Source organism: Aphelocoma coerulescens, chromosome 19 (assembly GCF_041296385.1).
Source record: "Aphelocoma coerulescens isolate FSJ_1873_10779 chromosome 19, UR_Acoe_1.0, whole genome shotgun sequence".
Classification (NCBI taxonomy): domain Eukaryota; kingdom Metazoa; phylum Chordata; class Aves; order Passeriformes; family Corvidae; genus Aphelocoma; species Aphelocoma coerulescens.
The window spans coordinates 7,356,036-7,383,653 of record NC_091032.1 but is presented as its reverse complement, the minus strand read 5'-3'; the positions used below and the strand labels follow the sequence as shown (position 1 = coordinate 7,383,653).

The window sequence follows — 27,618 nt, the reverse complement described above, 5'->3', positions numbered from 1 at the left end:
TTTAGCAACAGGAGACACACAAACCTGTATTTTGGGATTTGAGGAGGAATACTACAATCCATTGTGTTCATTTTCCAGTCCATTGTTCTGACCACAGCTCCAGGTTGTTGGAGATGAGTTATGAGGCCAATTCTCCTGATTTTGGAAGCCTTTCCCTGGGCCAGATGCAAACACACCCCTCCAGGGAGCACAGCACAACACTCACCCTGCCAAATGATGATGAAGGGAAAACTACAAAGATTATTAACTGTATTTTTCAACACAAAACTGACTCAAAACCAGCACAAACAAAAACCATGGAGGGGCTGCCAACACTGAAACCGTTTCCAGTAAAGCTTTATCAGAGATAATTCAGCATATTTCCATTATTTTATACTAAAATAGATCAGTTCCTCCATAACATTTTCATAACATGAAAAATCAGTTATGTTTACATATTTATTATAATCTACATATTTTCCATAGCAGCTTTTTCACAATAAGATTAAATATATGCACCAAATAATCAGTTAAGTCCAATAAAAAGACTTGTTATAAGATTAAATAAATGAATTTATTTCTGGTACTGTAGATCTTATATTGCCAACTATAGAGCAACCAAATCCTACAAATCCTAAACAGATGCACAAGTGCTGATCAGGGTCCCTTAGGGTGGAGGAGGAATCAAAGAAAAGGCAACAGGGAGAAGAAGTTTGATCTCCCAACACACAGATCCATTAATAACCCTCCTTTATCCATCAAGCTTTTTCATAAGCCCCCTTAATAAACACTTCATCTCCAAATGGGAACGTTCCCAAATCAACCAAATAATCACCCTTTATTTAAAATACAAGCCCCACAGTTTTACATGTATTAATTCCAAATGCTTCCAAATCCCAATGGCAGGATGGCTGATTAGAAGCCTTTGTCGACTTTTTAACACAGGGTTATTAAGTCTGCAAAGAAGCCTTTAAATCCAGACATTTTGGGTGTAACAGTGTGGGTTTGCACACTACACAGGCACAAGTCTCTACTCCCTCCAACTCACAGACACTATAAAATGAAGTAAAAAATTGTGCCCATCCCCCTGGACTCTGTTCCAGAGGAGAACCTGGGGACTGTGTGATCTTTGTGGGTGATGGAATACATGGAATCTGTTAGGAGCACTGTAAGTGGATTGTGAAAAGAGTTAATCAAGTTCTTAGAAAGGTATTTCAGTGCCAAGGCTTGAATTTATTGGGTTATGATATGACAGATGGAAAAGTGCTGTTGAAAGAGCAGAAAATCCGTAATCTGGGAAGATGCAGTATCAAAGCCACTGCAGATGTCAGCTTTATTTAGAGACAAACATAACAGTGTTCTTTTTGCCTGTCTGGACCAAAAAAAAAGGTGTTTTTTCCCCCCAGATAATGGTAAATAATACTTGTTTCACTATTCATACATTCAGCTCTTTGCTAGGAGGAGTTATGTCCAAAACCTTTGCTCACAGACACCTTTGCCTCAGCTATAACCATCATCATTTTCATTTCTAATGGACAGTTTAGATCATATCCTTCTTACTGCACTATCAGAATAACTTTACCTAAACTACAGTATAGACTTTGTAAACTGCTTATCATGTCTTTATAAAGATCTTTATGATACCAGCCAAAATCAAAGTATTTGCACCCAAAAGATTCCTTTAGGTGAACTTATGTTTGGTCACTTTTCAGATGACTGAACACTTGAGTAAACAGCTGCTGGGACACCGTGCTCTCTTTTTACACAGGGGGACTTTTGTCAGTCCCTTTAAAGCCACAAGAAATCTTATGATCTCCCTCCGAGGGTACTTTATTCATATTCTGTGCAAAAAGTGAACAGAAAACCCCCCCCCTTTTTTTTTTTTGTTAACTTTGAGGACTTTGTGTGAAGCACGGTTTTCACAGCACGAATTATGCAGAAATAACTAGAATCTCAACCAGGAGTTAAAAAGAATTACAGAACATGTATTTAGTAGTAAAGCAACCTGAAGGCTTAAAGCTGCAATATTCATCTCTCAGGGTGAAATTCAGTACTGGGCTGGGATTAGAGGGAAAAGCCTTCCTACTGAGCTTCCACCAAAGCCAAACTTAATCCTTTCCCACTCCCCAGCACTGCTGAGCACTGGAACTGTTCCCCCAGTTCTGGTTAAGCATCCCACGGGCACTTACCTTGCAGTGAGAAAGGGAATTAAAGACAAACAAATCCCACCAAATTTAACCCAAAGGAAGGTGAACGGCAGGGGAGGAGAAACCCTGCAGCTTCAGCCCAAGCCCAGTGCCACAGTCTACCATCAGAAGCTCCAGACATCATGCTGACAGCCCCAGCCACGAGCAGGCTGTGGAAGTCTGACGCTTCCCCCACTCACTTTTCCTTGGCTGGGAGGAGGGAAGGTGGTGATGAGTTTTAGCAGAGTCCAGGGGGGGGAACATCCATCAATGGAAAGCGTAGAGCAGCAGGAGGATGGTGCAGACGCCAATCACGCCGCCCAGAATGAGGGAATCCCGTCGTTTCCGGAGGTTGATCCTTTGGATCAGGCTGTTCACTGCTGGAAAACGGTCTTGGAGGGGTCTGAGTCAAGGTCATAGCAGCAAACAGGAATTCACTAAGCAGCCCCAAAGCCTGGATGGGGAAATGCCAACACTGCAACTACTCCCAAGCTGGGGAAGGCAGGAGCAGTAAAACCTGATGGATAGGGAGCAGGATTACAACTGCACTTCACTGATTACAGACCAGCAGAGAAAAGGGAACAGCCCAGAGCTCACATTTACACAGAATTCACCACCTGATCACCCCAATTACCAGCATTTTAATCTCCAGTATGTGAGGCTTAGTTACTTTTACTAACTGTGTTTAAATGAGAATGAAAAAAAAATAAAAATGGGGCGGTTACATAAAATATCTGTGGAATTTCTTCAGTGGGATCCTGTTCCAGGTGAAGGAAAATGCCAACCAAAGGCATTTGAGTGAGAAAATCCTGCAGGTTGCATGACCCACACACTGTGCAAGCTCTGTAAAATCATGACGGTGTAAATCTATCTTTTAATGTACAAAATACAACTGCCAAAAGACCATCAGCTTCAGAGCTTTATGTGTTTGGAATCAGGAATCTTTTCAAGGCCAAAGTTTATTGAATTTTTTTGGTTGTTCTTGCCAATTGCTAAGAACTGTAATGAAATTTCTGGGTTACCAAGTTGCATCTTTCCAGATGTCACGTGTCTGACCAAACAGTGCTGACTTTGTCCATTGACAGAAGGGAAGGAATAAGTGGGAAAACCACAAACCTGCCTGACTTGACAACGTGGCACAATCTTTAGCCCTGAGACAGAAAATGCACAGCAACCAACTAGCCAAAATCTTAATTAACATCTACAAGAGCGTGACAAACAAGAGGACACTCAGGCCCTGACTACTCTTAGCTGTAAACCACAGCAAGCACTGATGAACACCAAGCTTCAGCTTTTTTGAGAACAAAAAGCAGGACCTGAAATGAAATTATACTCTACAAAAACATACAGCAGGGAAGGCCATAAAATGCTGTTGCAGATCTCTACCTGAAAATTAAATTCCGTTCATTTTTATGCAGTGCCCAGATTTGACCAAAACCAACTTATTCCCCACATTTCCCATTAAGATGCTTCAGTCAGGTTATCAGGTGAGACTGATAAAAACCTGGCCTGTTTGTCACTGATGACAGGACAGGTTCTACAGCCACTGACACTGCTGATCTCCCAAATGAGAGAGTGAAAAATTGTACCACAACTCTTCTTCTGCACCAGCAGCACCAATTTTTAGGAAAAAGGATACTTGCCAAGGTATTCATCTTGCTATGTATTGACTTCAACATCCCTCTCTGCGAAGTCATATTTTCTTTCGTTGCCATGGCAATGCTGGGGAAAGAAAAAGGATCAAGTTGTTGGTGCTAAGAATAATCCACAGCTCACACAAGAGGAGAACAAGCAGGCAACGCTTCTTCAGAGGACAATGAATGGGGTGAAGCAACATGAATGAAACCACAATTTTTCCATTAATCTCTATCCTTCGCAGTTAAATGATTTCAGTTTTATGTAAGCTGTTAGCAGCGGGAAACGCTGAGATTTCTTGAAACAGGCAGGGTTTGACTTTGCTCCTCCAGCCCCAATGAAAACTGGTATCACCCTATAAGCAACATAACAATTATGCTCTCGTGGCTTAAGCTTTAAATTTAGAAGTTTGTTTCATCCCAAATGATGCTTCCATCACAGCACAGATAAAATCAGTTTCTGAGATCTGGTCCTAATTAAGAATATCCCCCACGGTATATAAGTTTTCATTTTCTTTGTTTCTTTGGACTAATGCATGTCCAAGCTGTATTTTTTAATACAAATATAAAGAATACAATACAGGCGAACATAAAACAGAATTTCCCACTTCAAATTTAGTATGTTTTGGAGGTCAGAAAAAAAGCAACTCTGCTCTTGAAAACAAGATATTAAATGAAGATTATAAAGAATTGCTCAGTTGACAAGTTTGGGCTCTGAAGACACAGTGCCTGAGAAAGAAAAGTATGGCAAATGCTGCTCTCCTTGCTGGCACGTGTTTCAAAAACACATAAAGCAGGACATAAATACAACAAGGCTGCATAATAACTCAGAAAAGTCACCTCTACTGCTGTTGACTTCATCTACAGGAATAACAATGATTAAAACAAGTTCTTGGATGAGTTTGTGAGCCTTAAATATGGAGGGGAAATGTTCTGGAGGAGTAAAAGTTAAGTGGAACCATACAACAGATAAATACAAGAAAAGGAAACTAAAGCTGTCATTTCAGAGATAGGATAATGTGAAATGCTGCTTTTAACTGATACAAACATACAATTTTTCAATACAGGTATTTTAGTCTTCTAAAGTAAAAGGCAACAAACTCACAAAACCACTACAAGTTTGCTGTTAAGAAGAGAACTCAGGGAATTTTGAATTACTAATAATCAAGTTAGGAAAAAAAAAATTATTTCCTATCTGCACACAGAAAGGTTCAGTAACTGCAGATTCCAATCTCCCTCCCCCACACTGACTTATGTCCAGATGAGGTTTTAATAGAGTGTCTCTCAGAGCACTCCTGAATTAAGCCCCATACTTCTATAAGATGCATCCAATGACTCATTAAAACATCCATTCACTTACAGAAGTGAAAACACAAGATGAGTGCCAATATATAAAGTGCTCCTGAGCCACCTCCAAAATGCCTCTAGAAATAATTATTCACAGAACACAAGGTTCCTGCTTTAACATCTGGGGAGTGAGACTGCCCATTTCATATAAAAAGGCAGGATGTAAAGGGTTAAGAGATTGAAACCACCTTCATTTCTTTTATCCAGTATTTTCAAGAATTTAGCTCAAAGGGCTGGGTTTTACTGGAGAGCTCTGAAGGAAAAAAACTGGGTTAATTACCATTTTTAATATGATATGGTCTAGTAATGAAATGTAATTGTGATATTCATGAACAAGAGTTTAACTGGATTCCAGCTACTATTAACAAATCAAAATTCAAGCAAAAAGCAATGTTGTTCATGTATAATTTGATTATTCAAACCTTGAGCTGGTTTATCTAAGCCTTTAGATCTGTAAAGGAGATTATTAAATTTAAGAAGCAGCAGAAAACAGAGTTCCTGGGGACCAGTCCAGCACTTGATCTTGTATCTTGAGCACTGCAGCTTCCTCATATCCTTCATCAGATGGTTTTGGTTTCATTCCCATCCCTGACATATGTTCATTGACTTGCTGTTGCCATTGCCTCACTGACAAATGCATATTTTAAAAAATTAATCACATTCTTCCCATTCACAATATTGGCCCCATTTAGTCACTCCCCACCACAACCTCCCCACATCCCCACGACCTGGTTCTGATGTCCTGGAACTCGTGAGTGACGTTTATGAGAAAAAGATGAAATGTTTCTTCCTGGAATCGAGATGACCCCGATTTAACATTTCACTTGGAAACCAGCAGGAACCATGCTCAGTGCTGCACTGGCTGGAACTACCAGAGCTGGGTGTAAACCAAGTTTCTAAAACCAGATGGTATCTGGCCTGCTCTCTATATTTAATATTAAAGCCCTGCTCAAGTACAACGCTCAGCATTGCTGCACTACTGGAGAGATCTCTCCTAGCTAAGCCCAAGGTCACAGCCATAAAACACCCACCTATTTCTTCCCCAGATCAGCAGGAATATCTCAAATTCCTGTGCTTGGAGCTGTATTTCCCTCAAAATTTCTCCCACATTCCAAGTTTGCCCTTGAGTGTTCAGCAGTGCCGTGGGTATGGGAGCGGCCAAATTTCCCTCCAAAGCAAACCTAACTGCTATTTGTACTTAGTTTGCTGTTTTCACTGGCATAAAAACCCCAGGGTAATAAATACTTCCAGGCATTATCCCAGTTGGACAAGTCTAACAGCAGAGATACACTTTTGAATGCTGCCTGACTTGGAAGCAAAGAGTTTTGACTGAAATGAATGTTTAAGCTGTTGTTATTTCACCCCACACTGCAGCCACATCCATCCAGTGTCACTGAGGGAAATGTACCAAAAAATCAGCTCCTGGCTTCACTCATTGAGACACATCAGTCAAATCTACACTGCTGGAGAACTAAAACAAAACTCTAAAGAAAGAAGTTGTTTTATTAAAAATCAAATAATTCACGTATTAGTGGAACTTCTGCTTCATTTTGCATGCCATGAATCATACTTGCTCATTGAAATTCATGACAAGGTCTATGATTAAGGGAATGGACTCTGTGACTGTGCATAGAAATGAAAGCTCTAGGTTTAAATTGGTAAAAATTCTGATTACATCACTCACTCTTTGTTTGGAGATACACTTCTATATTTGTATCTCTAAATATACACATATGTGCGTGTACCAATGCATACCTACACACAGAACCCTGCAAATTACTTTAAAGAGTATTGTTTCTTTTGATGAAGCTTAGGATGAAAACAGAAGAAACATTTCCCCAGAACTGCAAGTGATTTTGCCTGGACACTCTGGCAGGGTGTTGTGAAATGAGAGAATTCTCAAAATGTAGCTCATGCCTTTCCATTCTGAAAAGTCAACATTCAATGCAGCTGAGTTTTTCCCTTTTATTAAATCCTAATTGCTACCTAAAGAAATAGCCCAAATACATAAGGAGATGATTTTTTTAAAAATTAAATCTATGGCTTTGGTCTGGCTTCAGTCCAATCTGTCAATACACAAACACTGACAGATCAGGCCTCAGAAACAGAGCTACAATAAAATCCTAAGAAACTTGTCACACTGTACAGGCAAAACTATAAAAAATATTCCAACTGAGCCAACATAAAAACACACGTTGTTGGAAAACAAGAAATAAATGGTTTGCTATTTTGGAGAAGTGATAATGTTTGAAAATGAAAACCTGAGAACTCCAAACATATTAAGCAAAATCTCTGCTTATATTTAAATCTGGCCAAGAGAAGTGAACGCTGTTCCAAAAGAACTGCAGTACAAAGTATCACATCCCACTCGCTTCTGGAGAGAAATATGCTGCAGTAAGAGCCCATGGCACGTAATTCATTTAAAAATTGATTAAAAGTTTAGTAATAATGACACATCTGGAGTGACAGCCCTGCTCACTGCTTTAGTTACTTAATCATTTCAGCTTAGGTGCCCATTTATTCCCTGGCACGGATGTTTGCTCCGTGGAGGACCCCGCAGAGGAAGAGTCAGACTCCTCAGTTCCCTTCCTGACAGAAAATCAGAGCAAGGGGGTCATAATTAGTGGCTGTAGCTCATTAACAAAAGCCTCTGCATGCACAAAAATATGTTTTCCAGTGTTTAGAATCACTACAAAGTAACAACCCCTAAGGAAATAAAAGTGTGAAGTGTGAAGGAAATAAAGCGTGATTTCCTGACTTGCTTAATTAAAAAATGAGTAATGAACTGCAGCAGATGTAAACCTGAAAGACAGAGCAGTAGCCAGAATAAGCTAATTACATCTCAAGGAATCTGTCCTCAAACAGCTTCTCCTGCACAATTCCCTCTTTCATTTGGGTTACAATAGATAAAGCAATTGATCAGCTGGGTAAACTTCCATCTGGTAAATTCACTTTGAAGGCAGCAGGATTTACCATCAATCAACGTCACACCCAAACACTCACCATTACTGGGGACCACAAGAAAAAAGAGTTCAAGAAAAAATTCATCCTGGTTTCAACGGAGGCAGAATTTGACTCAGATATAAATGGAATTACATTTCCTACTCCATGTAGTTACTAAACCAGCCCTTTTTGTACCAAAAAACTGTAGAACATTTTCGGCAACAACTCAAGCAAGAATTTACTACAGATAACAAATGGTGCAAGGTTGAGAGCTCTGAGCTCCTCTGATGACACAGAATCAAGAAGGCAGGCCAATGACATAATTACAAGTAATTACAAGTAATTTTGCAGGATATTAAGAGTAATAAATCACCATATGCTGTTTAATGCTCTGCTTACTTGGAGTGGCAGCCAAGAAGAAATTTACCAAACACTGAGCATTTTTGAGATGGAAAAATTGGGCTACAAGTATGTGGGCAATAAGGAGAGGTCTTCAGTGAGGAAAGGACTAGAACCCCTGGGCTGTCTGACAAATACTTCTGCGAGGCTGTGGTGAAAGTGTAGCCACATTTCCAGGTATTATTGCACTGACCACTTCTGGTTCATCACTGCACATTGATGTGGTTTAACACATTCTTGCTCCATGTTAATTATCCTGAGCCCACTTGTGTGTACTTAAGCCAGTCAGCATTAATGGACACAGCCTTGCTGCAACTCTAATTACCCTTCATGCATTGTCTGAAAGCATATCTTGCTTTCTTTCTTCCTTTTTGTTTTAGTTTTGTTTTAGTTTTGTTTTAAAGCAATAACCTAAAATTTAAAACCATTAAATCAGGCATTATTATAATTTGAGTTACCGGTTTGCAAAAGGTTGGCTTGGGAAGGGCACAGATAATAAAAGTAATTTATGATGCTGCGGTTCTAAAATGTCTAAATTAGTAAGAGAAGGTACCACTCAAGTATTCAAACAATATAAAAACCCCAAAAGATAAATAAATATACAACAGCAATAACCTCTCAAGCAGTTGTGGTAAAAGCCCTTAGCTATATCAGCTGCACACTGGGTGCTGAATATTCTGAATACATTGAAAGATTATAGAAAATCAGGTTTTAGATGAGTGTCACTGTGAGAAGAAACATCTTGACTACTGGAATAGCCCTCAACAGCTCAGCCTGAGATTCACTCTGCTCCAAAGGTGATTCACCTTTGAACAGAAACCCAAATTTTTTAAGCTAGGGTGAATATAATATTTAAACAACATTTTATGTCAATATTGAATAGAAAAAAAACCAAATCAAACCCACCAGCAATTCACAGTAATACTGCCAAGGAGCTGGAAACAATACAGTTATTGTATAAATATAGTGACTGATATATTTAGACACAATTTAATGGAAAGGCTGATTGTGTGGAAAATAATGAAAATTTTTACATTCATTCCTACCTTATTGTTTCTTCTATCAGTCGATCTGAGCTGAAAGCCAAAAGAAAAAAAACCAAGTTAAAAACAGTAACAAGCACTAAGTACTACTTTAGATCACTAATCAATGATCCCCATCATCATATTAATAAATTTGCCCTTAGAATGTTTTATTTCTGGATGTTGTCACATTTTGCTACTCCATAGGTTTGGTTTATATAGACTTTGGAGAAGATGCACTGGAGTATCCTCTGGAACAGCATTTCCTAAGTGTAGCAGCTGCTCAGGAGAACACATAAAGCACTGAGAAGACAGAAAAGGGGAATTGGCACTGTGATTTATGGAGGACTGTTTGGAAAGGAGTATTGGAGAAAGGAGTACCTAATTTTACTGCTTTTTAATCCTGCCCACCCCTTCAAAAAAGTCATTAATGATTAAAAAGCTGAGACTTGGGTCCACCTCAGAACCACGCTCAGGGTTAGCTCCCCAAACCATGGTTTATGCTGGCAAATTCCTTCTGTGGCAACACCAGCTGGATGAGAACTGAACTTAAGAGAACACAACACACACCACGTGTCAGAAAAAGCCCTGGCTGACATGTGCCCCCTGCCCTCCCTGCCACACATCGATCCAGTTTCTGTGCAGCATCCCTGGGAAAAGGGCAGCCTAAAGCACAGCACCAGAGAGGACATTTCATTTAAAAACCAGACACGCACCATTAAGGGGAGTAACAAGATCCTCACAATACTGCAGCTACTTCTCCTTTTCTGTACTCAACTTTCACACAGGGTTTTAATCACTGCTTTGCAGCCAGCTGTGAAATGCCAGGAAAACATCTCTTGTTACAGCAATCAATATCTCCAACGTAACCCTGACATGGAACAGGTCACTTCAGCATTCCCACTTCCCATAGTGCGGCTGCATCCCGACAACTGCTCTGGTCACCCCCACAGATTCATACAAATTCTTGGAGAGTAACTGCAAAAAAATGGAGTTTGCAGTTTGAGGAGGAAATCAACCTGACAGAAGAGTAGTTTTATGTTGTACTGGCTACTGCTTCCAGTATTAAATCAGAATTTATTGCTTCCACCAAAAGGGCACGGCCATCTCCATCTTCCACCCTCCTCATTCCAAGTGTTTTGCCACTTGGGAAGGGAAGGTACCACCAGCCCCTGGCGCAGCACAGCTCTGCCTCTGACTCAGAGTTGCCTGATTTGGAACTTTTCTTCTTCCCACAGGAATTCTGGAGATCCCCCCACACCTCCAGCGGGAGGAGCGCGCTGGGCAGCGAGCGCACGCGTGCGTAACCTGCTCGGGGAGGGGGAGAGGCAACCAGAATGACTTTATTTGTCTGTGAAGAGGAGTGAAAACATGAAGGTTGCTATTTCCTGGCTTGAAATATAGACACAGAACAGAGCACTAAAAATATTATGCTCAATTTTAAGCTGCCAGGGACTCAACTGGGGCAGCAGAGATACGCTCTTCAAGATTCACATCAGCTGTGAGCACCTTGGTTTAAGCAAATAAAACCAGTTTTATTCACTGTGTGGTGTTTATTACACTGGCACAGAGGAGGAAAACACCCTAGCTGTGTACACTGAATGATGTGAGCAGTCTCACAGCATCTCCCAATGTCCCCAAGGCAGGCAGAACAGAAAAGCAATGCACTGAAGATTTCTGTAATCACTGAGTCTCCAAGATACACAATCCAGCTGAGAAAGTGCCTTTCATAGATAGTCTCTAACAGACAAGTGTGTTATGTGGGCAGGGCATAATAAGAATAAACTGCAAAACCATTAGAAAACAGCCTGAAAAGCAAGAGCAGTGCACAGGAATGAATCATTTTAGAAAAGGTTCAATTTTTTAAAAAAATTTTTATCAATGAAAAAGTATTAAAACTCTGCTGGAAACAGGTTACAGTTCAAAAAAATCTGTGGAAGAAAGCATTACTGGAACAGCCCTATTGAAAAACCTACCTTAAAAAAATCATTACCAGCTCTTTGTCCATTTAACTGATGAAATTATAGAATTTTTATGTTGATGAACTGAAGATGACAGAGAAGCTGAACACTTTTACAGACCTCAAATGAACTAGGATGTCCTCCAAGGCTTTTAGAGCACCAAAATTAGGCTTGCCAGTTTGCAGCAGAGACACTCACTGCTTTTTATGTTAGAGAAAGCTGCAGTTGGACAGTTTTATTACTTAGTCATAAACACGAAAAGTTATTTAAAATCTTCAGATTACATTACACTGCATTATTTTTATATGTGAATGTATGTTTATACACACACAAAAATAAACTCTGGAGATGTGGCCACCTGTACAATGATGACAGAAGGTAATAAAAATATATAAACCAGTAATAACCAGTTCTGAGCACCAACACACACAGGCATGAGCTGCAAATGCCAACACAAGGCATCGATGTTTCTCAACTTATGTGGAGTCACCCCAAATATTTAAAAGGATGAGATGCAGGGGAATTTTCTTCAGAATGAAGATGTGTAGGTAAGGGCAGACTAAAGGAAGCACAGATTTATTAACACAACTTCCAGTGTGTTCTTCCCACCCCAAGAAGAATCAGCTCTTGAGAGGATTTCCAAACTCATCTCTCCTTGCAAGGTGAACAAACTCCACAGGAAAGGCCCGTGACTTTCATTCCCTGACATTCTGATAAAGGCAGTCGGCGTGAGCAGGAACATTTCAGCAATTCTGATGTGCAGATTTGGATTGCTTGGCAAATACAGATTGTAAAGTTCACTCACAGTGACACCCAAACAGAAGCATCTGTTTCATTCATTTTACAGCTCACAATCATAAAAATAAGTCAGATTTAAGGAAGATCAAGAACACAAAGTACAACAGGGCCCAGAGACGCAAGGGAAGTTTGCAGATCTCTGACTATTAATAACCTGGTCTCCACAAATAGAAGCTGTTCTCACAATTAAAAATAATGTTCGTTTCAATCGTTTGCCAGAATAAAAAAGTAACATTGAACGAGGCAATTGTGCTTAACTTACACATTCAGAACACTACAAAAAGAGGCTCTTAAATCAAAATCTATCGACTTTGTTCTTCTGCTGTCCAAGCAAAGACAACAGATCCAGTGGACATTTCCTCATGAACATCCAAGCAAAAGATGGTTCTGGGCATTATTAATCTGACTTGCCATCTGTTTCAATAAGCTCTGCATTTTCACCTGTCCAGACAGACAAAGCCATTTAAAAATACTACAGGAAAGAAAGGCTGGAAGATGCTGAGGCAATCACCTCCTGCAAGGAATGGCACAAACCCAACAGCAGCAGCAGCCATGCATATGAAATAACCAGGCCCCCGTGCAACTGCTGTCTGCAGAAGATGCCACAGCTTGTCTTTTAAATATGCAGACAGGTAAATTAATCTGAAGGAGAAATTAAGTGAAATATGCCTCTAAGATAGAAAAGAGTCTTGCCCATCACATAAGGCTTTTACAACTAAAAGAAAGTGTTTTATGTTGTATTTAAGGTAAATCTCTGTGTCTGTACTTAAACAAAATTCATTAATAGAGATGAATACTTAGCTGAGGACTGGGTTTCTCCTGTATCCACAGATTTTGCTGCTGATACCCAAACCAAGCACTCATCAGAGGAACAAGGCAGAACAGTAAAACTCATCTGCACACAACTCATCTCACAGGCTTTAAAGCCTTCAGATGAAATTAAGGGCAATATTATCACCTAGAATAATTTAAAAGGAATAGGGAAAGCCCTGAAGAATAAACTAATATAGCACCTGATATATTTTCTTCCTTTCGTAAAGAATAACTACAGAAATAATAATTTTTACTTTGTTCTTTCTCTAACTGCAAGATAAATCACTAAGTCTCTGCTCTCTCAAACTGCCTCCAATAAATCTTTCATATTTTCACAGTCCTGGATCACCAATGTGGTGATTGAAGCTCAGTGTGGAGCTTCCAGGAATGCAAATCCTGCAAAACATACTCTAATACAAATATACAGGTTATGATGAGGCAAATCTGACTTACACACTCAGTTATTTCCATCATTGTAATAACAGAATAATAATGAAAAAACCACTGTGCACAAAAAAATGCAGCTCCAACTCATTTTTCTGCTTGCCATCAACATTCCTTATCATATTAAAAATTCATAAGATCATTAAGCTCTTTAAAAACTTAAGTAGAAGAATTTAAAGCAGAACACTATTTTTTTTTGCCCTGTGATAACAACATATTCCAGATTTTATAAGGCTTGCCCCAAGTTTGATTCAATTTAGTTCCAAAGTGGCTAAAAAAGACAAAAACTGGTGTAGAAGTCTATTCATTGACTAAGACCAATATATTTGACTATGAAGCACACATCTTCCACTTCCAGCATGAGAAAAGCTGGCTGGCCAAAAACAAAGACATGAGGCAGAATAGGCATTTTCAGGGATGAACAGTTTCCCCACAGAAACCACTCTGAAAGCAAAGAAAGGTTCAAATGCTGACCCAAACTGCTGCTCTCTTTTGTGGGTTTTCTTTGAGTGTTAATTCAAGCACAAATCTGGATGCCAAGGAAATGCAATTTTGTCACACTGTCTGTTGCAGAAGGCACCAATCAAACACAAAACCCAGCACAAACATGAGCATTCATCAATGTATAAATTTGCTCAACATCATCACACCTACAAACTCTGAACACCTAACTAAGCTTATTTCTGCAGATTACTGTATAGGAGAGTCTGATGCTCAGAAATCACTTTCAGTAAGAATGAGGAATAGTTGCAAAATTGGAAAAGAAAAAAGCACAATATCATGTTGCTTTTAATCAACGCAAGCAATTTGTTAAATCTAGAATGAAAGGCAGTGGAACAGAATCCATTGCTCTAGGCAAGAGTAAACCAACATTGTCTGGTGCTGAATTTCTTTCCAGATGGAAAGAAACCGTACATGAGGAAAAGAAAATACACAGAAGGCATCCCTTTCACTGTAGGGAAGAATCTGCCAAAGGATTTCCAGTAAAATAATCTGGTGAAACCTACTCCCTCCAACTGCAATCCTGGAACAAAACTCAGCTATAAATTCGACCTCTAGCTACATCACTAAGTAAATACCTCAACAGCTCATCAATTCCAGCAACTTGGATTTTAGATACACTAAGAAAAGCACTTTGTTTGCAGCCAACACCTGTAAACACAACTACATGTGCAACATAACCCATAAAAAGATTAGTAGTTCTAACTCAGTTTAAAGAACAGTTTAAAGGAGACAAACAAGTACCAAGGGATTTTCTCCCTTTGCAGGGAGATCTCTGAGAAGAGGGATCCACCTTCACAGGTCTGAGAACACCAACAGCTGTTTCTCCTGGATTTCCAAAGGGTATAGCCTGCACCTCCACTGAACTGCACAGAGTTGTCTGGGAATTATCAACAGAGTGGAAGAGGAGCTGGCCAAGAAAGCTCTTTGGCATGCAGACGACTGGGAAAGTGCCTGAGAGCCCCAAGAGGGTGAGCAGCAGCAATAGTTCTTCCTTTAAAGCAAATCTATAAGGGAATAAGAGCCTTCTCAATAAGCTGCAGTGTTCAGTTTACCCAAAGAACGAAGGTAAAAACTTAAAAAATGAAAACAGCTCCTACTGTCTACATGAAGTGCAGCAGCTGGTTGAGCACAAACCCAGTGCCAGGATGGCACCACATAATGAGGCCTCGATTAATGCTTGGGAAAGTTCCTGGAGAGATTGACCCTCCCATATAATTGCTCCATCTCACCCATAGGAACGAAGTGAAATGAACTGAGGAAGGCAGGCCTTACTGTAAGTCATTATCAGCAACCACAACTGTCAGAACAATTCCAGTAACTTCCTAATGGACTCTATCGGCATTTCCTCAAATTTTACATCTGCACGCACTGCCAGCAGTCAGTGGCACGGCTGCCTGCCTTATTCCTGCTGGTTTAAAACGTGGAATTTAGGTGGGACCTTTACCTAAAGGGAAAAACCCTCAAAACCAAGCAGCACAAGGCTCTGATATCTGACACTGACCTAAAATGGAGCTCTCCCAGGATAACCTGTCACGGCTGATTTGTTGGGCGCACACAGACGTGAGATGCTCAGCTTACAACAAACACAAGCTGTTTGTAATCTGTGCTGTAACAAAATAGATTGTATCACTTTTCTAGCTCAGTGTTTTTTGACTACAGCTTGGCAAAGCTAAAGAACTATTTCACTACTCACACACTCCTAAGTAACCAGGAGAACACAAGGGGGAATGTTTTCTAGAAGAGCCCCATCACATAAACAACTTCATAATTAATATCTTTTTAATTTCCAGTCGAGCTAACACAGAAATGAAGTGAGAAGTATCCCTAGGATGACAACCCCACTTTTAATGTAGTATGAAAACCTAAAACCCACACTGACAGACACGTGTTCTGCTCCCTAACTCCCTAACCCTTACTAACCACCTGCTGTGGTTTTGAGGGTTTTTTGGGAGAAGCTCTGTGGCTTTCATCAAGGATTTGGCTGAGGTACCTGATTTACAACTCTCTACCTGCCTGTTAATTAAGTCTCAGAAAATTATTCTTAAAGCTCCATAGTTAACTCTGCAACATAACAAACACTTGTGGTTCAAAATGTAAAGTGCACACTACATTTAAACCACCCACAAGCCAAATTCAGGATGCAATTCATTAATGGGTAAAGATCTCAGCATTTTTCTTCTGACCCAATTTCCCAGCATTCTTAGGGCTTTTTATCTGAGACTGAACAAGATGCATTCTTCCAGAAGTGCAACTACACTTGATGTAAACAAGTCTCTCAAGTGAGAGGAAAACACTCTGCATCTTTCAAATCACAACAGAACTAAGGTCCTTGAGAAGTTCTAAACAGAACTCTATTATTAGGCTAAAACAAGGATGCTTTAAGGGGAATTTGGATCCAGTTCTGCTTAGGATCGTGGATTTGATAGAACATGAAGATATCTGCACAGCAACCATTCAGCAGCCAAGAATGAGGAGAACCTAATTCTGATGCATTAGGAGAGGCAGAAATTAAATAAAACTCAAGAATGACATTTATGCAGTAGTGTGGTAACTTTCCAGAGATACACTCTGTATATGAGAAAATGGAAATAATCACTATTTAACATACCCATGCACATCAAATTGAGTTCAACAACTTGTTTTTACTGGAGGATCCAATAGCAAATAATGAGCAAGCACTTCTGGCCCTAAAGAATAATGAAGTGCACAGCCACACTGACAAAAAAACAACATGCTGCATTAGAATAATAAAAGTGATCCTCAGATTGCACAAAAGGAATTCTATAAAACTCCACAATTGTTGATCTGCTGAAAAGCTGCACCTGCTTTTCAAAACCAACCCATGCAGGATGGATTTCAGCACTCATGAAAGCCCTAATTTCAATACAGACCTTGGAAGGGGGAAGCTGTCCTAGTTAAGAAACAGTGTTGAAAGGAAAGCTAAAAACAAATAAAACATGCATCACCGACTTGTTTATTTCTGAAAGGAGCAAGAAACTTCAGAAGAAACCACAGAGCCCTGAAGTTTGAAGTGTGGCTTTATATCCTTCCCGTTCCCCAATAAGAACAAAGTGCTGTTTCTAAGGGGAAGCCCAGAATCGAGAACCAGAGCAGAGTTTTTGTCCCAACCACTTTTTTTCCATGATACATTCAGGTAATCTTTCACTCTGTGAGGGTTTGCTCTTTAGCTTCTGCAGACATTCATAAAGACCTACAAGAGTTTCCATAGCCACTTTCCCTGGGGTACATGGAATTCCATCCATAAACCTTCACTTTTCATAAAGGTGAAAAGCAAACAATGAGCTTGAAGCTCTTAATGCTCAATGTGTGGCTGCATCCTTTGTCACCCAGATAATTCAGTTTTGTACTGGAAGTTACAAAGGAAATTCCCAAATTAAGTTTTGTGCTGTCTGTGGTGGGTTTGATGTTTTTTTTTCATTTGGTGTCCCCATCACTTTAGACATATTGAGGTATAAAAATGTCACAACAGTCATCGGTGTCAGGGAAATTATTGATTACAGTATTGTTAAAGCAATCCAACTATCAGCAAAGCATGCAAATAAACATTGAAACATAGAATCTTTGGTTTAGTGGTTTGGGGTAGGGTTTTTTTAAGTCCTAAACAGGAAGATTAAAAGAAATAGTTGATTTTACCTCAATGAAACTCAAGCTATTTTTAGAGGAAAAAACCTCTTAAATCCTGAATTGCTTGGCTGATTTTCATGATCTTTTATTAAGTTATTTATAAATAAAAATAATAATACCCAAGAGAGCATCTTCCCTCATTGCCTGGAAGCTTTGAACCTCCCCAAATTCTCATTAAACTACTTCAATAACTTGCTCATACAGTCATATAATTATACACAGTGAAGCTTCTCCTTTTCCAGAGGACAGGAGCTGTCTCCCTCTCTGAACAGTATTTACTATTAAAATAAGAAAACAGCAAATTATTCTCAGCCTGGTGCTGCAGTTGAGTATATGATGTGCCCAAGTGTCATATTCAGTCTGGGACTGCTACAGGGGAAGCTGATCCAGCCACTTCCAGAGTGGCCTTGCATCCCTCTGCCACGAGTCTTCAGGAGACAGAGGTTCTGCCAGCAGCCTTGGCAACCCCAGGCAGAGATAAGGCTAAAGGAAAGAATCACTGATGCAATCAAAAAAACTCTGCAGCAATAGGAGACAGAGCAGAAAGACAGACTAGAATTGTATATTGAAACAGGATTACAGGAGAAGCTGTTGTGCATCCTTAAGTGAGCCTTTGCAACACCAACAATCCTCCTTTGCTCAAATCCCTTCTTTGAAAACCATTTTCTTTGTGCTGCTGCTCAGACAGAGCACACAGCCCTGCCCCAGAAGTCTGAGCTGCTCAGTGGTAAGGCAGTAAGGTGATTACCACAGCCATCCTGGCACTGGCACACACTTTTAATGCAGCATTTCTCAAACTTCCTTATTCCAGAAGCAAAGAAAACAAGCCAGTGGTGTTTGGGAAAACAGTGGCACACCATTGCCAGAGCTCTTGCAATTAATGGCCAGCAGAGAGACCCAGATTCCCCAATCCCTCCTCGCACTGTAACTTCCACTTCAATGGGCAAAGTGCTGCAGCCCTTCACCAGCACTGCACAGAAGGTCAGCACCCAAAGAGCACCAGATCCAGTGCAAACCCTCCAAACCAGGGCCATGGAGGGCTCCTCTGTCCTCCCAGGGCAGAGCTGTTTGGGGTTTTTTCATAACTGCTACAGAGCAAAGAAGATTATTCATTCCCAAGTGCTGCTTCAGTTAAAATCTGCACTCAAATTAAGAGAATGGAACCACAAGAACGCCACATTCTGCTCTGACATGAACAAAAAATAAGTTTAATTAAGAGGTAAGTTTGGTAATTAAAAAAAAAAAAAAAAAAAAGCCCTTACTGGGCCTGACTAAAGTGGAGCTCAGCAGTTCTGAGGCTGCAGAGCAGGCAGGCAGCAGGCACCCAGGGAAGAGGCTCATCACATTCCTCCCTCCCTGCTGCTTCCCCAGCCACCTTGGGATGGAAAAAGGAATTGGTGAATTAGCTGTTTTTTCCTGCATCCTCTGTTTCCAAGAGAAGATGAAGAAGATGTAGTGGTGAATTGTGTGTCAGCTGGAGCAGTTCCTGCCCAGGCATCTGTGGGTCCTCCCCTGCAACTGGAGGTGATGGGAAGGGAGGCAACAACAGTTCTCTGGTCTTAATCCAACACTGAAGTTCCACTGAAATCCACAGGAACCTGAGCAGCAACAGCACAGTGAGTGGAAATCAGGGCATGCAGAACAGAGAACAGAGACAACAAAAGAAAAAAGAAGTTCTATTAAGGTAGAAAACTGGCAGCTTTTTCCCAAAAGATCAAGTCACCTGTAATCAAAAACCCTGCAAGGCGTCTCTGCATCTTGCTGAGCTGATTTCTCTCTGCAAATCAGTGCTGAAGTGAAAATTTGTAAGGAAAGACAAAATTTAGAGGAAAAACAGTCCGTAAGTCACTCCCTCCGTTAAGATCTTCCCCATATCACCAACAAAGTTTGGAAGCAGTTTTCCTGGCAATTATTCTCGACTGAATGTGCCCCTTTCTGCCCAAACAACAGCAGGAAATCTGAAATAGTTCTGCTGATAACAAAATGCCATAATGAAAGTATTTAGTACTCCAGAGTACTTCACATACGTGAAGTACTGCACAAACATTAGTTTTTCCTCATCATCTCAGGTATGTATTATTAATTAGCACCATTACACAACTGCTGCAGGTTCCCATTATTTCTTTTGCTCACTTCTCTGATTCCTCTTTTCTCTTTCCCCTGCAGCACACGTCCCTCTGATTTGTTTGCTCTCTCCTCCTTTTCCTCCTTCCAAAAAAGTTTCTTACCCACCTACTCTGGCACCCTGACCCTCTCTGTGCCAGTTTGGAAGACTTTAAGACACACAGGGGTGTCTGAACACTTGCAGCAGGTTCATCTCATCTACCTGCATCACTCACACAGGAGACTTCAACTAAGAGGACCTTTTTTTTTAAAATTTTTACTGGATAGATTCACAGGCTGCATAGCAACACTCAGCAGAAACATGCAGTCACCTGACAATTAAAAACACAGCTAATGATATCTGCACCACACAGGCACCTGCTTCACCACCAGCCACTTCTTTTAGAAAGGGAAAAATGACTAATTTTTGAGTGCTGGAACTGAGTAATAAAGTAATAATCACAATGACAGAATTGGTGTGTTTTCACCTAGTTTTACAAGGAATTCATCGTAAGTAATAAGATCTTTAATTGCAATCTAAACTTCTGAAGACTTCACCAATTTTTACACAAACTCATCAGTATCACCTGGTATCACTCACCTACAACACAAGGGAAATTTTCACTCACATGCACACACAATATTGCAAATTTAATCAAGCACATTAGCTCCTTCTTTGCTGACTTAGACTATAACTCATCAATAACAGCAGAATTTCTCAGGGCAGACTCTAAGTTGACAGAATCGTTTCCTCTGAGGCAGCACTTTTCTGAGCAGTTTTTAAAATGCTAGGCTAGATCTATTCATCAAAATTGTTTTCTTTAGATGGAAAACAGCATTAGAAGAGAAAGGATGACTTGTCTGGACCCCTGGCCAAAAGCACACAGAGAAGATGAAATACCTTTAGGGAATGGCACAGACCCAAGAAAACAAGATTTCAAAAATGAACAGCAAACATGACCACGCTAGATTTGGTGTTTCTATCTGCATCTGACATGCCAAAAAATCTGAGGTATTAGGTAAAAATATTAACAGGCCATCAGTAATCAACAAGATCAACCTGCCAACCTTATTTTAATTAACAGGGGTTAATATTTTCTTTAAAAAAATTAGGTGTCACTGTTTATCTCTCCAGCAGTTGGCAAAGCTGTTCTTGAATTCCCTGAGTAGAACTTCAACAGGAAACTGAGTGACTTGGAAACTTCTATCCACAGCCAGCAGAACTTCTAGACAAATCTCCTTTCCCAACAATGAGCTGATTTATAAAATGGACTGAGCAGCAGTGAAGCTTTCAAAGGTAGAAGAACACGACGTGTTTTGTCTCACCCTCCCCAGTGTGGGGTGCGGCGGCGCGGGGCCCCCTGTGCCCCCTGCCCAAAGGCTGCCCTGGCTCCATCGGGATCCCAAGGTGGAAATCCCTGCTCCTGCCAGCAGCACTGACCCAGCAGCCAGCCCCACCCTGGGAAAGAGAGGCCAAATGGATCCAGGATCCTCATGGCTTAATGGAAAGGCAGGCATAGCCAGGGTTTGCACAGCGCTTTTCGTCATTCTCTGCGTGCCTAATGTGTGTTGGAACCTTTTATTCATCAGCATCTTGTACTCACAGATTTTTCATTTCCTCTCCTCTTTTAGGATTACCTACATATATAACATTAAGAGGATCTTCTCTGTGGTGTTCACAATGTGACACAAAAATGAAAGAGGTAGATTTAGGCAAAAAAGCAGAGGAGCTTCCTGTCTCTCCTCTTCCTCCCCAGAGAGATACCCCACAAACAATCCAACCCTGCAGTTTTTTGAAGGGCATTCAAGGGAAACAGCCCAGAGAAAACCCCAGGTTGTGTTTATCCTGTCTCACGTGGTTGTGCATAAAGGAAAAGGCTGACAGAAGAGCCTGGCACTCTGCAGTGGGGCAGCAGTTCACACATTCTGTTATCAGATCATGCAATAAATATGTAATAGGTCAGAGTACTTAATATCAGAAATTAAGCAGGGTCAAGAGCAAGTGAATGCTCCAATATCAGGTATGAATACATAATTCCTGTGGTGTTATTACACTGCTTTGTAGAATGTAATAATACATTGTAAACTTTATGTTCCTGTGCCTGTTTTTCAAGCTCTCTTCATAGATTTCATTCCACTGAAAACATTTGGATTTTCACTCCCATGTCTTTGTGTAAATATATTCATCATCTACTTCTGTCAATTAGTCTGGCACCAGGATTTATTGCACAACAAATATTCAGCATCATGACTCACACAAAGCTTGTCAGTTTATCCTAGGAGCATGTTTGGTGTAATTTGCCAGCTCCTGGTGATTTCTTGGGACCTTTTCTTAGCTTTTACGGCTTTTTGGCATGAACAGCTCATTAACTGCTTTCTCTGAAGACAAAAATGTTGAAACTCTCTAATAATTTCCTTTGCCAGTATCTTCTTCTGAGCTTACTGATCCTCAATTGAAGAGTTTTGCAAGCTTTGATTTCTTGCCAATGTTGTCTTCTCCTTTTACACTGGATTTCTTCACAGTCCTTACAGTTATCTCCACCTTGCAGAGTAGTCTATGATTGGTTTTGGCCCTGTTTACTAAAGATCCCCAACTCACACTTATTTCTGGTTTTCTTTTCCTCAGTGTTGTGGTGGATTTATTTCAAGTCTTAACAGTTTCAAATAATCACTCAGATGGTTTTAAACTATTTCTAAAACTGCCTTACCTTTATTTTTCATGCATTTTAATCCTATAAACATACTGCAGGCTTTAGCATATTTAGAAGACCAAATAATCAATGCCTTAGTAAAGGTTAGGCTCAAATTCTGAAGACATCTGCCAGATAATGTTTACAAAATGCTGTAAGTTTTCCACTCTTAATTTCTGCAAACTTTTCAAAATAATGCACTCAGGGTAATATCAGTTTCTTAGAAGGGTATTTTACAATTCCAGAAATATTTGACCATTTTATTTCAAGATTATGCTTAACAGCAGTCATAATTAAAGCTTTAAATCAGCTAATTTCTAAATTGTAAGATATTAAAGAAAACTGAGGATGAAGCAGTGGTAAGCCACAATTGAAAAAAAAAAGAAGTTTTAATGTCCTGTAAAAGCTTTTTGTGCAGTTCTGGGTAAAAGTTTAAATATAAGAAAGCCACAGGTAATTTTTTATTTGCTTGTTTTTTTAAATGCAAGCCTGCCCTCTCGTGTGAGCCTGAGGTTTAGCACAACTACAGGCACAGAGAGAGGCAGGAAGATCAGAGCTGCCTCCTGACTCTCTAAAAACCACAAACCCTTCAGATCTTTGCTCTCACCTGCGCTGTTTTTGCAGAACAAGGGCACACAAAGCAGCTACTCAGAACTTAATACCCTCTCTGCAACAGGAATAAGAACAAGGTGCTTTCTATTTTGCTTGTTATCTGGTAAACTAGAGTCAACTTGTCAATATTTAACTGCATAGGTAATTTTGGAATTAATCTCTTCCATCACCTTTTGTCCACATTCAGTAGAGATAAAAGGAAAAAAGATTTTTCTTTGTCTGACTGGCTAAACAAAAAAGGAGAGGGAAACCCAGCCAAATCATGGGAGTTTCTGTTTCATTTCTTAAACTTTATCCCAGTCAGTGTGAAAGGCATCTATCTACTCCCTTGGAAGAGGAGGAGGTCTGAGTCACAAGTGACTTGCAAAAGCCCCTGAAGACAACACAGAACTGTCACTGACAAGATCCTAAAGCCCAAATCATTGACACCACCATGACTATTATCTACCCCACACAGCTTGTGCTCAGCACAAGCCATAAATGTTTATCCAGCTGTATGAAATCCAGAATGTTTCACCTCCCAGAAAAGTCAGGCACCTCCAACACAAGTAAATAGGAAACAACACCTACTTCCGAAGGTGTTCGTGCTCCTTCAGGAACAGTTCTGTTCTTCTGTTGTTCACGCCAGACCCGCTTTTATATGATCTAAAATCCAACAGAACAGAACCTTAATGAGAATTGTGAATTCAAGGAACTTCTTTTGCTTTATTCAGAGCACAGACACCTGAGCTATGCCAAGCATTCTCTCCACTTTCTCCCTCTGAGGACAGTCCCACACCTTTGCTGGGGCAAACACAACTTACTCGATATCTTTCCGTACTGATCCCAACAGATTCTCCCTTTCTCGTATTGCCAAGAAGTTTGCTTTGGTTTTGTGGAATTCATGTGTGTAATCCTGTAATAATAAACAGGCATCCCAAAATTAGGGTACAGAGGTTAACTGAACAACGTAATACACTCACAGGAGATGCAGCCACCTTTAAAATGGTCAACTGCTCTCTAATACGAAGTGCAAGACCAGCTTATGAATTTAACAGCAAAAATGCTGGAAGTTAATGCAAAATATTCTTAAAATTCACTGCTCTTAGGGCAGTTGCTAAATTTGATGGGTGCAGCTACAGCTGTGGAGGGAAATCCACTGTACTTCTTTCTTCCAGCTTCAGATATCCTCACCTTTCTGATGAATTAGTTTGTGTTGGAATTTCCCATCAGAAGCCCTAATAAAACCTACTTCTTTGGTGTGGTGAAGATGTTCTTGAGTTTATTCTGTTGTTACACCAGATTAAAATAAAGTCTTTTCTGAACAGCGAAGATGACTTTTAAGTTGCAATTTTAAATTTTAAACCATTTCAGGCAGCTGGTATTTCTCAAAACTCAATTCAATTGGCAGCTGGCATGCACCAAAACCATTGTAACCATTCATACAAATGCTATTGCTTTTCACACTGCATATTGATTGCACAGATACCAATCAGAAATCAGACTGTACATGATCAGCCAAATAAAATATGCATTTTAACAGTACTGTGACATGAAAACATCACCAGTCTGAAACATGGTTAATTTATAGCACTGACTAGTAGCTTTAACCATCACATTTCCTTCATCTCCCCTGAGAAGCTTAGAAGGTTTTACAATCATGTTTTCTGAAGTGTGATGTTCCCTTGCACGCTGTTACATGACAAACCACACAGACAAGGTAATTCATTATAGCCCTTTCCCCTCTTGCTATATAGAACCCACCCACATAAGGCAGCACCCTTTCCTGTTCTTTCTTAGCTAAATTCTAGTCACCAATATAACATAAAAAAGCACAACTCAGAGTTCAGCGGGCGCCTGGAGAGAAGGAAAGCAAGATGGAATCGGTGGCAGTCACACCTCCTGGTGAGACACTCCAGCAAGCTGTGATATCAGCATAGATAATAATAATTATTTTAACCAAAGAAAAGAACATAAAGGCAGGGGGGAGGCCCGTTTGTTACCTGCAGGATGTCCCTGTGGCGCTGCAGCGTGTGCATCAGCGCCGCGTTCAGCGACGGCACGCCCGCACTGTTGGTGTACTCTGCCATCTTGTCATTTATCCCAGTCAGCTACAGCAAGGAAAAACACCCCAGAAAACGTGAAATGGCTTCTTCTTGCAAGAAAATGACAATGCACAAGCTAAAGGAGCCAGCTAGACATGCACACCTTGTCTAACACCCACACTCGGATTTCCTAATATCCATCACAGCAACCCGGACTGTGACATTGCCTAAATGCTGAAATAAACCCAAAGTAACTCGAGTTACCCTTCCCAGAAGTTGCTCAATCTCCACAGCCATGGTCTCAAACATTCTGTCCTGGCTTGATCCATTTAGTAGAGGAGTTGTGTCAGAGCTAAGGAGAAGAAGAGGAGCAGTCACTGAAAAGTTGCATCATTTCATGAATGCCAGAAATAAGGAAGCACCAATGACAGGGGTTGGAAAGCTCCACTATACCCAGGTTTGCTAGAGATGAAATAAGCTCTGAAAAATTACATTTTCTTACTCTGTGTGCCTTTAACTCTTATCTAAATGGATGACATAGTATCACCTATCACAACCTTCTCCTTGGAAGAAATGCCTGCCACCACACACATGTCTGGTACCAGTGTCCTCCTCCCCCCAACTTCTAAGCTTGATTTATTTATTTACTGGCAGGAGGCAGCACTGCACTGTTAGCATGTTACTCCAGCAACATAATTACACCTCAGTAATACCCTGTTAGGACAACCCCCATGCCTATTAAGCAATCAGTGTCCCACAGAGCAACACAAACCACACCATTTACCACAATTAGTTTCACACACCTTCCCTATTTGCTATTAAAGATAAACTGAAACCACAAGGAAAAGTCACATCTCAGACCAGCCTGCAAAACTGTGGCAGCTAACAGCCCTCAGAGACTACTCATGGCTCTGGTAATCTGCCTTAAGTTGAGTAAGAGAAGTAAGTTTGGCACAGGACAGCAAAAATAACGAAAACAATTTGATTAAATGGCAAGTAGCAGCACAGAGGCAGACACAAAAGTGAAACTAGAGCTCTGATTCAAGTTCTGCTGAGGTGCTCTCAGGCTTCCAGAACTAGAAACTGAGGGAGGGGTTCAAAATTCAGTCATTAAATTAAATAAAAAAGAAAAATATCAACACACATACCTACAGCAGCAACACTCACAACTGACACAGTTAACAAGCAAAGAAAAGGTTGCAAATGGACAAAGAGGTTGGTAATTCCTGCTGTGGAACTGCAGGGAAGAGCTCACCTCTGGCTCACAAGATAGACTTGAAGAGTTTTACCACATTAATTCTTCAGTCAAACATAAATGTGACCAAAGCAAACAGAAACTACCCATGTATATACACACAGACCATGTATATATACACACATCTAAAAACATATGTGCAGCTCTCATTATCCTCATTAACATCATCCCTGTCCATGGCAGAGGGATTGGAACGAGATGATCTTTAAGGTCCCTTCCAACCCAAACCATTCTATGGTTCAGTGATTATTACTCACCTCAGGAGAAAGACAGGAAGAAAGAGCCACTCGTTTTGAAGAGGGCTTGTTCCCTGCACAGCTGCTCAGTGCTCCAGTTCCCTTAAAACTGGATTACAAATAGCACACCAGCCCACCTGGGAGCTGTAACGCTAAATTCCCCTAATACCAAGTACCTGAAAACCTCCTGTTAGTTTAATACAAGAAAAACTGGGAATTAAGCCAATGTAACGAGCATCAAAAAGCTCACTGACCCCACACAGAATGAAGTTTAAATCCAGCTTTCCCCAGTGACCTGTCACCCACAGCCCTCCGTGACTCACACACCAACATCACATCAAGAGCAACATCAGCAGCTGAAAGGAGCTTCCCAAGAAGCCAAGCGTTGAGAGCCACAGGTGGGACCAGCATTCAGCAAACGATAAAACCGCACCAACTGCCACAGGCAGCGTTTAAAACATAAAAGAAACGGGCTAGTACCTATACCTGTCGCGCCTTCCGTCTCGGGTGCTGCTGTAGCTGGTGCAGAGTTTGCTGAAGGAGACCAGCTTCAGGTCCAGCTCGTTCTCCAGCTGCCTCGCCTGCTTCCTGAGATCTGCACGGGGCGGGGGACAGTCACGGACCCGCACGGGGACCCCGCGCCTCCGGGGGTCCCGTTCTCACAGGAAGACAAACCCACAGGGAGGGGTGACCCTCACGGCTGGGGGAGCGCCCCACACCCACAGGAGGGCGCGGCTGGACACCCGCAGCCCCGGGAGGGTCCGGCGGGGCCGCCCCGCCGCGGGGTTCAGCAGGCACCGGCGCCTCATGGCTGACGGGCCGGCACCGCCCGCGCCCGCCGGCCCCTCGGGCGAGAGCAGAGGAGCCCCAGCGGCGGTCCCGCCCTGCCGTGCCCGGGCCGTGCCCCGGGGGGACCCCGCGCCCGCCGCCCCCCGCCCCACTCGCCTTCCCAGTAGTTGCTGCTCCCCGCCGCCATCTTTGTTGTCCAACGTCAGCGCGGGCCGGGCGGGGCGGAGCGGCCGC

General features: G+C 41.1%; 1 protein-coding gene across 6 annotated transcripts; it reads right to left on the bottom strand.

Moving 5' to 3' along the window:
• GOSR1 (golgi SNAP receptor complex member 1) lies at window positions 1–27,618 on the bottom strand. Of its 6 annotated transcripts, none has more exons than XM_069033134.1 (9): window positions 27,541–27,618; window positions 27,076–27,190; window positions 25,369–25,456; window positions 25,063–25,170; window positions 23,884–23,975; window positions 23,651–23,725; window positions 9,535–9,564; window positions 3,805–3,887; window positions 1–2,557 (listed from the first exon to the last, which is right to left on the bottom strand). In XM_069033134.1, the coding sequence occupies exons 1-9, from the start codon at window positions 27,569–27,571 to the stop codon at window positions 2,433–2,435; spliced, it is 747 nt and encodes a 248-aa protein (XP_068889235.1). In that variant the 5' UTR covers window positions 27,572–27,618; the 3' UTR covers window positions 1–2,432. The 6 variants fall into 6 exon arrangements, with proteins under 6 accessions (XP_068889235.1, XP_068889236.1, XP_068889238.1 ...); XM_069033135.1 differs by having other exon boundaries at window positions 27,082–27,190; XM_069033137.1 differs by lacking the exons at window positions 27,076–27,190; window positions 27,541–27,618 and adding an exon at window positions 26,617–27,022.

Bases quoted from the DNA above. Each gene is read 5' to 3' on its own strand.
- GOSR1 (XM_069033134.1), bottom strand. From the start codon at position 27,571: ATGGCGGCGGGGAGCAGCAACTACTGGGAAG. The intron at 23,726-23,883 runs GTAAGTTGTGTT...GTTGGATTTTAG, and splicing joins TCAGTACGGAAAGATATCGA to ATCATATAAAAGCGGGTCTG. The intron at 9,565-23,650 runs GTAGGTGTTGTT...TTTGGCTTTCAG, and splicing joins GAGCACGAACACCTTCGGAA to CTCAGATCGACTGATAGAAG.